This window comes from Pseudochaenichthys georgianus, chromosome 7, assembly GCF_902827115.2.
Source record: "Pseudochaenichthys georgianus chromosome 7, fPseGeo1.2, whole genome shotgun sequence".
In the NCBI taxonomy this organism is placed as follows: Eukaryota; Metazoa; Chordata; class Actinopteri; order Perciformes; family Channichthyidae; genus Pseudochaenichthys; species Pseudochaenichthys georgianus.
In genome coordinates this window covers 18,289,656-18,299,609 of record NC_047509.1, presented here as the reverse complement: position 1 = coordinate 18,299,609, position 9,954 = coordinate 18,289,656, and the positions used below count along the sequence as shown (strand labels likewise).

The window sequence follows — 9,954 nt, the reverse complement described above, 5'->3', positions numbered from 1 at the left end:
AAGGTTCTCAGCCGGAATTATTATTCCAGTCCTGCCCAGCTAGAGGACAACAGAGTCTTTCAAATGTAAACCTGTAAACTAAATTTGATTTTCCCCTTAACAAGTGTTTCTCTAAAACATTAAATACGTAGCACTAAGCGTACATCAACCAAAGTTAAAGTTCACTAAAAACAGCAATGGCTAATATTTAAGAAGTTCAACACCTAAAAGGTCAGTCAATCTACTTAAGGTTTGTGCTGATTGTGGATCGATCACATTTGATTGACAGGGCTGTCAACATAAAATAGTTTTTCAGGGCCTTTGAAAAATGTAGCCTTATTGGTGGGGAAAGTCTGTTTTTGGTTGTCATCAGGCTAGCCTGAACCTGATAATAGACCAGTGTACTCTTGCTCAAGGTTACATCATTGCACCCATCTACAGCTGACGTTTTTTTAACATTTCTGTGTACCTGTGGTGTCCAGCCCCCCAGCACATAGAGACGCTCCTTCAGGCTGACGGTGCAGTGGCAGGCTAAGGGAAGAGGCAGAGGGGAAAAGCTGATCCAGCTGCCTCCTCTCTTCAGCGACCATCTAGAAACATTGTCTGTGATTATGTAGTGATTATGAACTTTCATCTGACCTCCCATCATATACAGGGCATCACCTAGAAACCCTAAAGCATACATGTCCCTGTGTGCTGTGGAGCACAGCTTCATCCAGCTGTTCTTCTCTGATTGATCGTACCTGGCAAATAAAAAGGCATTTTAGATCTGGAAAGCAGTGGCCTTAAAAATGATTTGTATTCTTATGTGAACACACACACCTGTAGATATCTACCCTCTTGCTTCTGTGTTGGTCTTCTCCCTCTATAGCTACCACTATGTTGTTGTCTCGTGTCACTGCCCCGGCTGTGATCTGCCCCATACCCCCACAGACCTTCAGTGGAGAGGGGATAAAGTACGTTTTTCTGCCATGCGGGTCAAAGCAAAAACAGAGGTCAGCAAGTCCTCCACGACGGGCAGGCACTCCCTCCTTATCCACCCCACCCAAGCAGAGCAGCAGGTCGGTGGTCTCCATGCCGTAACGAAGGGCTGGCCGAGGTGCAGCGGACGCCTCACAGAGACCTGGGGTCTGGAGAGCAGCGCCAATCATCGCAAAGCACTCAGCATCCCTCAGCAACTCCTGGAACATTGTATATACAGGCATGGTAGTCTGACAATCTACTAATCTTTTGATAAATGTTGATAAGGAATCTTGACTTTTATTGCTGTCTCTCCCCTTCCCTCCCTTTCTTCTCTCACCGGGTTTCGTCTCCTAGTTTTACGGAGGAATTGAGGGTCAACAAGTTCTAGCCGGACACGCCTGATTAACTCCACAGCCTGGGCTTCACTCTGCAAGTCTCCTCTTCGCCTCTCCACCCAACGCAGCACCAGCTCCAGCACAACCTCCTCCTGCGATATGTTGAGGTCATCTGAGCCCAGCAGGTCCCCAAGACTTTGAGCATCCAGCTCCAGCACTTCTTCCTCTTCACAAACCTGAGGCAAGAGGATAATGAAGGGGGAGTTATCAATGGCAAATACTGAATAAAGAAGAACAATGTTGATACAGTTAAGCAGGTGGTTCCACAAGGCCTGAATAGACATTGCACATACATCTACATTTGACCACATCATTTCTTACCCCAAGTAACAGTTTTGACATTTTCTCTAATTGAGAGAATATTTGGATGAACTAATAATGAATGCCTTACCTGTGCAAAGTGTTGGCAGAGGTATCTTAAGGCGCAGTTGGCCAGACCGGCGGCCCCCAGGTCTCTGGCCCAGTGGTACAGGCCAATACAGTTGGAAGGGTCCATGCAGGCCTCCATGTGGTTCTGACACAACCTGCAGCGATAACAAGGTGGCTATGGGAACTAAAATACTTCTCAAACTTACTTTCTATCCTGTTTGCCATATACCACATATAGAAAGGTATCTGGATGCTCCTGATGTTCCATATACACACACTGGGCTAATTGATTACGTTTATTTGAATATAGACCTATTTCCAGTTCTCCTCTCCCACCTGAAGGCTCCATCCACATGGAGCAGGAAGGCAGCTGCAGCCACTCCCTGGATGTTGTCGTCCGAAAGGCGGAGTTCAGCTCGGTACATGTAGTCCAGTAGCAGCTCCAGGCTCTGGGCAGGAGTGTCTCTAAGAAATACCTCTCCTCCCCGGGTCTCCTTCAGACCACATGTAAACATGGCCTGGACACAGTGATTAACAATGAATGTCTCATAGCATCCTCAACAGATGTACTCGTATCAGTTCTGCAAAACAAATCAGATTTTTCCTTTATCAGCACATTCACTCTCAGTAATTGTATACAGCAACTTCACCTGGAAGTAAGGGCTGAATGCAGACAGCACCACCTTGTGGCAAGTAAAGGGAATCCCCTCTGCCAGCAGGACCACATCAGTTAGCTCCTCAGCTGCCCTCATCCTCTCAAGCTGCCTGAGCAGAAGTGATCCATGCTCTGCCTGAGCAGAGGCCAGGCCTGGATCACCCATGGACTCTTGCTTTGGATGTCTGTCCCACTTTTGTCAGCAGAGAGAGGAGGACCTTGTGGTAAAGTAGTGCCAAACACAAATAAAAAACAGAGGAACTGAAAATAGGTTGTTTGTTTCGTAAACTCTAAATCTTTCAGAGTAAAGGTACAGTAGTTTTATTAAAAAAATATATCTAGGGATAAGTGAAATGAGAAGATAAATGGAGCAGAAAATAAGAAAAAAGTTCTAAATGCATTTTTATTTAAGGCATTTCTTCTCCATGTTGACTTTAACTGGTTCTACCCTTCAGCAGCAGCCCAACAACTGACACACAAATGGAGGCAATAGTGACACTGTCAGTGTGTGCTAAACATGCATGTTACCTAACTCCAGGCACACATGCACAGCAGTTCAAAGTGTGAGCACTAGCATGGTAGCATGACTTTAGCAAAGCACATGCAGAAAACAGCTTCATACCTGAGGCTTTCCAGAGCAAACATTCATATGTTTCTGTTTTGATCTGACACCAGCTTTTTCCAAAGATGGTTGTAATTCTGCTTGCAGGCAGTTCCGATTCAAAGTCTGTGATAGCTGCTGCCTGTGAGTGAGGGTATAGCATGCTCACTGCTCAACAAGTTTAAAATAGAGCAGCAGGGTGCTGTTCAGGTTTCTACCAGTGGCTAGGCAAGAAGTATACAAGTCTGCTTTAATATAGAAAGTGATAGAATAAGAAGCATTACATTTACAGGTTGTTTACATGTTGAAAGGAACAAGTATTCACTTTCAGAAAATAACAATACTATTTGTGACTTCAAAGTTACTAAACCCACCAAGTACCACTTAAGATTGCAGCATGTAATCAACAATACACCACCTGAATCAATTATACTTATCCTGAAAATCATCCTACTTTCAAACACACCTTAAATCACAGTACACTTGAAAGCAGATTGTATGGTATTACTGTTTGCTGCTGATTTGAACTAAGCAGCTTCATGCACCTTTGGTAAATAGGAAGTAGGCCTAACTGCTGCAAGCAAGCAGTTGGTGGTACATTTTACGGGGGTTGTTGTTGTACTTGCGATGAAGATGCACATACAGTTAAACATTTACACAAATGTATAAACACAAGGAGCATGATGGTCATTTAGAACAGTCTGTTGAAGGTCCAACAGGTGATAGTAGATGTGTCTGTTTACTGGCCATGTTATACGACTGGTTACATTTCACAACAGTGTTTGTCAGGCTAATTGTTTTCTAACAATATTTCCAAGCAGTTGAGCATACTTCATTACCAGCAATATGAGCAAAATAATGTGGCCCTGCAGTCTACATTGGAAACGTGCTTTCTTACACATGTCAGGGACATTTTCTGTAATGCTGCAAGCTCTGTTCTCAGCTCATCATCAGGACCTTTGGCCAAGTGCATATCACTGTGTAACTTGTTATGAAAAAAGATTGTTCTTACATAAAAAACCTTATTTAGAAACTAGGTCGGGAAGGAATTTACCTTTTATTACTGGCTTTGAGGAAACATAAACAAGTCACTCCAACAAGTTAACAATCACTTTACCTAGTAATCCCGGCAGTTAAATGATTTATCTGGCTATTTACCAATTGATAAGAGTTAATACATGATGTGGGCAACACAATCCCTCTCAAATAGAGTTTATTGCACAGCAAACAAGATAACAGCCACTTCATTTATTTATTACTTACTTATTCTGTGCAGCACTTACATTTTTAGATTTATTTTCCTGCTGCCTTTTGTTTTTGTCAGCTTCAGGAGGTGTTCTCAAATAATAATTAAACTGTAGTGAGATTTAGACTCTCCTGTCCTCTGAGAGCACCAATGGTGAGGCATTTCCTTTTAGTCTCTCTGTCTTACTCTCTTCTTACCTCACTGTGCTAAGTTTAGGTTAGTTTGATTTGAGTCATAAATCAATACATTAATAGCAAAACAATGCAGAATATATGAGGCCACAAATACCAAAACTAACAACAACAAAAATGTAAGCAAATTTCTTAGGAACTATTTTCAGCAGCAAAATAATAAACCGTGTGTGATGGTATTTTATGAAGTATTTACACCTTAACACCAACAAAACAGCAAGCTACACTTGGGACAAAACACACCTCACTTATCACTTCAACATACTGTTAAGAGAATTCAGGATAACCATAAGGAAAACCTCAGTTAGCAAGCAAGCAGAGGTGTCGAAACACATAGAAATAATTGTAAGAGCACAAATCATGACCAAATTAACTGAAACAATTATCATTGGCATCATTATCAAACACCTTTGATTTGACTAAAACAAGCTGTGTCTTTAATTACATCTTTTTAACATAGGATCTTATAATGTGTAATCTGTGAATGAGCTGAGTGTGGTTGTGGAATTTTCTCAAGGATTATCCCAGTTATCTTTTCAGCTGTGCCTCGTCATCAAGTTAGCCTCAAGCTTTAACAGCACACATTTACACGGGTGTGAGGGTCCAGGGTTAATATGTGCAAGAGCTTTTACAATTTCGTCTAACACACATCCTTGACTGTTAGTCATTTCAGGCACAAAACGGAAATCTTTTCCTATGAGCCATTTGTTCCTCAACGTAAAATGCTTGTTTAGCCATGTGATTGTTGGAAAACACAACAAACAGTAGAGGTTGGAAAATTATTACCTAAAAGTATGTTAATGTAAAACATTGCTTATATTAATAAGATGTGTCTGCACGTGTCCTGGCTTGCTGTTACCATGTTGAAGTAGCTTGTTGGAGCATGTGTATTACATCGTTTTAATTAAACTATTTCCAATATTTCTTTATTGCAAAACCTTATTTTATAAATGAATTGTTCACTTTACACCTAGGTAAATTAACATTGAAAAAGAGTCAAATGGATATTTTTTATTTTCCAGCTTAAAAACCCTGCCAACACCACTGCCTGGCGACTGTGTTTCAGACACAAAGGACTACATGCTTTCAGGAAAATATATTTTCTGGAGTGAACGTTTTTAGTATTTTTATGAAATTTCTTGATACAAACGTTAATATACTACTGGCTCACAAGCTTTGTGAGCGGCAACAACAGGTCAGATATCTTAGACAGACATACACAGATTAATTGGACACCTATAACAAATTTAAATATTATTATATATAAATATTTTAAATAATTAATGTAAAATATTTTGTATGGATATAGAATGTACAGTATATATAGAGACATATTGCATATTGTACATCATCCATAAAGTTTTAGTTTGCACTAGTCTAGTAATTTGCTGTGATCTGACACGTAGTATGTGTAAGAGAAATGGACCCCATTACATAACATTACATTATATGTTAAATGTAGAACATTTCTAGCTAATTTTGAGTGTTTTTTTATTTTGGGTTTATGTTAGAAAACAATTTGTTTTGTTTTTGACAAATCACATAAAGCATGAAGCATATTGGGCAATGCCAGTAGCTCAATGGCTCACAAGCTGTCTGAAGAACCAGCACCTTACCGTGGTAGAGAGGTTTGTGTGCCCTGATGAACCTGGGGGCTGTGTTGTCTGGAACCTTGTGTTCCTGGTAGGGTCTCCCATGGCAAATTGGTCTCAGGCAAGGGGCCAGACTAAGATTGGTTCAAAAGACCTCATGAAAGAAACAACAAGAAGTGAGGATACCCGGCCCGGAGGAAGCCCGGGGTCCCCTTCTGGAGCCAGGCCCAGAAGGAGGACTCGTCGGCGAGCGTCTGGTGGCCGGGCTTGCCACGGAGCCCGGCCGGGCCCAGCCCGAAAAGGCAACGTGGGCAACACCTCCGCTTCTCCGTCCCGCGGGCCCACCACCTACGGGAAACATCGATGGGGTCGGGTGCGCTGCCAGAAGGGTGGCAGTGAAAGCGGAGGGTCTCGACGGACCAGACCCGGGCGGCAGAAGCTGGCTTTGGGGACGTGGAACGTCACCTCTCTGGGGGGGAAGGAGCCGGAGCTTGTGCGGGAGGTGGAGCGGTACCAGTTGGATCTGGTTGGGCTCACCTCTACGCACAGCGTCGGCTCTGGAACCTTACTTCTGGATAGGGGTTGGACTCTATTCTTCTCCGGAGTTGCTCAAGGTGTGAGGCGCCGGGCGGGTGTGGGGATACTCACAAGTCCCCGGTTAGGTGCTTCGTTGTTGGAGTTTACCCCAGTGGACGAGAGGGTCGCCTCCCTACGCCTGCGGGTTATGGGGGGGAAAACTCTGACTGTTGTGTGTGCTTATGCACCCAACAGCAGTTCAGAGTATTCGGCCTTCTTGGAGACCCTGGAAAGAGTCCTGTATGGGGCTCCTGAAGGGGACTCCTTAGTCTTGCTGGGAGACTTCAACGCACATGTGGGCAATGATGGAGACACTTGGAGGGGCGTGATTGGGAGGAACGGCCCCCCTGATCTGAACCGGAGTGGTGGTTTGTTACTGGACTTCTGTGCTAGTCATGGATTGGCCATAACAAACACCATGTTCGAACATAAGGATGCTCATAAGTGTACGTGGTACCAGAGCACCCTAGGCAGAAGGTCCATGATCGATTTCGTTATCGTATCATCGGACCTGAGGCCGTATGTTTTGGACACTCGGGTAAAGAGAGGGGCGGAGTTGTCAACTGATCACCATCTGGTGGTGAGTTGGGTCGAGTGGCGGGGGAAGCCTCTGGATAGACCTGGTAAGCCCAAACGTGTAGTTCGGGTGAACTGGGAACGTCTGGAGGAGGCCCAAGTTCAGGAGGCCTTCAACTCACACCTCCGGCGGAGCTTTTCGGGCATTCCTGTGGAGGTTGGGGACATTGAACCAGAGTGGTCGGTGTTCAAAGCCTCTATTGCCGAAGCCGCGGTGGGGAGCTGTGGTCTCAAGGTCCTAGGTGCCTCAAGGGGCGGTAACCCTCGAACCTCCTGGTGGACACCGGTGGTCAGGGAAGCCGTCCGACTGAAGAAGGAGGCCTTCAGGGATTTGTTATCCCGGGGGACTCCTGAGGCAGTTGCAAGGTACCGACAGGCCCGAAGGGCAGCAGCCTCATCCGTGGCCGAGGCAAAGCAGCGGGTGTGGGAGAAGTTCGGAGAAGACATGGAGAAGGACTTTCGGGCGGCACCAAAGTTGTTCTGGAAAACTGTCCGACACCTCAGGAGGGGGAAGCAGGGAACCATCCAAGCTGTGTACAGTAAGGATGGGACGTTGTTGACCTCAACTGATGGAGTGTTGGGGCGTTGGAAGGAACACTTTGAGGAACTCCTGAACCCGACAACTCCGCCCTCTATGTTAGAGGCAGAGCTGGAGTACAACTCCACAGTGGCAAAGCCCCGGGGGTGGATGAGATCCGCCCGGAAATGCTGAAGGCTCTGGGTGTTGAGGGACTGTCATGGTTGACACGTCTCATCAACGTTGCGTGGAAGTCGGAAACAGTGCCGAAGGAGTGGCAGACCGGGGTGGTGGTCCCCCTTTTCAAAAAGGGGGATCAGAGGGTGTGTGCCAATTACAGAGGCATCACACTACTCAGCCTCCCCGGGAAAGTTTACTCCAAGGTACTTGAAAGGAGGGTCAGGCCGATTGTCGAACCTCAGATTGAGGAGGAACAATGCGGATTCCGTCCTGGTCGTGGAACGACGGATCAGCTTTTTACTCTCGCAAGGATCCTGGAGGGGGCCTGGGAGTACGCTTATCCGGTCTACATGTGTTTTGTAGACTTGGAGAAGGCGTATGACCGGGTTCCCAGGGAGTTACTGTGGGAGGTGCTGCGGGAGTATGGGGTGAGGGGGTCTCTACTCAGGGCCATCCAATCTCTGTACTCCCAAAGCGAGAGCTGTGTCCGGGTCCTCGGCAGTAAGTCGGACCCATTTCCGGTGAGGGTTGGCCTCCGCCAGGGCTGCGCTTTGTCACCAATCCTGTTTGTAATATACATGGATCGGATTTCGAGGCGTAGTCGTGGGGGGGGGGGGTCTGCAGTTCGGTGGAGTAAGGATTGCACCACTGCTTTTTGCAGATGATGTGGTTCTGATGGCTTCATCGGTCTGCGACCTTCAGCACTCACTGGATCGGTTCGCAACCGAGTGTGAAGCGGCTGGGATGAGGATCAGCACCTCCAAATCTGAGGCCATGGTTCTCAGCAGGAAACCGATGGACTGTCCACTCCAAGTAGGGAATGAGTCCTTACCCCAAGTGAAGGAGTTCAAGTATCTCGGGGTCTTGTTCTCGAGTGAGGGAACAATGGAGCGTGAGATGGGCCGGAGAATCGGAGCAGCGGGAGCGGTATTGCAGTCGCTTTACCGCACCGTTGTGACGAAAAGGGAGCTGAGTCAGAAGGCAAAGCTCTCTGTCTACCGGGCCATTTTCGTTCCTACCCTCACCTATGGTCATGAAGGATGGGTCATGACCGAAAGAACGAGATCGCGGATACAAGCGGCCGAGATGGGTTTCCTCCGCCGGGTGGCTGGTGTCTCCCTTAGAGATAAGGTGAGAAGTTCGGTCATCAGGGAGGGACTCGGAGTTGAGCCGCTCCTCCTTCGCGTCGAAAGAAGCCAGTTGAGGTGGTTCGGGCACCTAGTTAGGATGCCACCTGGGCGCCTCCCTAGGGAGGTGTTCCAGGCACGTCCAGCTGGGAAGAGACCAAGGGGTAGACCTAGGACCAGGTGGAGGGATTATATCTCTTCGCTGGCCTGGGAGCGCCTTGGGATCCCCCAGTCAGAGCTGGTTGATGTCGCCAGGGAAAAGAAAGTTTGGGGCTCTCTGCTGGAACTGCTACCCCCGCGACCCGACCACGGATAAGCGGGAGAAGATGGATGGATGGATGGACATAAAGCATGAAGCATATTGGGCAATGCCAGTAGCTCAATGGCTCACAAGCTGTCTGCGGGTGAGATGTGTCATACAATTAAAACCATACAAACTTTATTCTTTTTCATATTATGAAAAAAGAATAGTCACAGTGGGATTATTCACATGCATTAATGAATGTTACATGTTACATCTGTATGCACCATCAGCTATGGCTGTTTATTGTCATTGACCTCGTGCAAAGATAATACAAGAGGTATTTTTTTCTATCTTACAGTTTGAAGTGTTGTTCACCAAGTTAATAACTTAAAGGTGACATTCACTATCATACACACATATCCTTGTGTGTGTGTGTGTGTGTGTGTGTGTGTGTGTGTGTGTGTGTGTGTGTGTGTGTGTGTGTGTGTGTGTGTGTGTGTGTGTGTGTGTGTGTGTGTGTGTGTGTGTGTGTGTGTGTGTGTGTGTGTGTGTGTGTGTGTGTGTGTGTGTGTGTGTGTGTGTGTGTGTGTGTGTGTGTGTGTGTGTGTGTGTGTGTGTGTGTGTGTGTGTGTGTGTGTGTGTGTGTGTGTGTGTGTGTGCAGAGCAGGTAAATGTGGGCTGGTGGTTCTTCTCCTGCAAGGAAAGGAACAGTCACTCCCACAATCCAAAAACAAGCACTGTCA

General features: G+C 46.3%; 1 protein-coding gene across 1 annotated transcript in view; it reads right to left on the bottom strand.

Moving 5' to 3' along the window:
• LOC117449632 (kelch repeat and BTB domain-containing protein 12-like) overlaps positions 1-3,131 on the bottom strand; it is a 4,478-nt gene extending 1,347 nt beyond the window's left edge. Inside the window, exons 1-7 of the mRNA XM_034087419.1 lie at positions 2,984-3,131; positions 2,357-2,579; positions 2,043-2,224; positions 1,729-1,861; positions 1,280-1,513; positions 802-1,160; positions 449-722 (exon numbers count right to left, since the gene is read on the bottom strand). Of these exons, the coding sequence (XP_033943310.1) occupies positions 449-722; positions 802-1,160; positions 1,280-1,513; positions 1,729-1,861; positions 2,043-2,224; positions 2,357-2,527 (1,353 nt within the window). The 5' untranslated portion in view covers positions 2,528-2,579; positions 2,984-3,131. The remainder of the gene's footprint in view (positions 1-448; positions 723-801; positions 1,161-1,279; positions 1,514-1,728; positions 1,862-2,042; positions 2,225-2,356; positions 2,580-2,983) is intronic.
• Between the last annotated feature and the right edge of the window lie 6,823 nt (positions 3,132-9,954).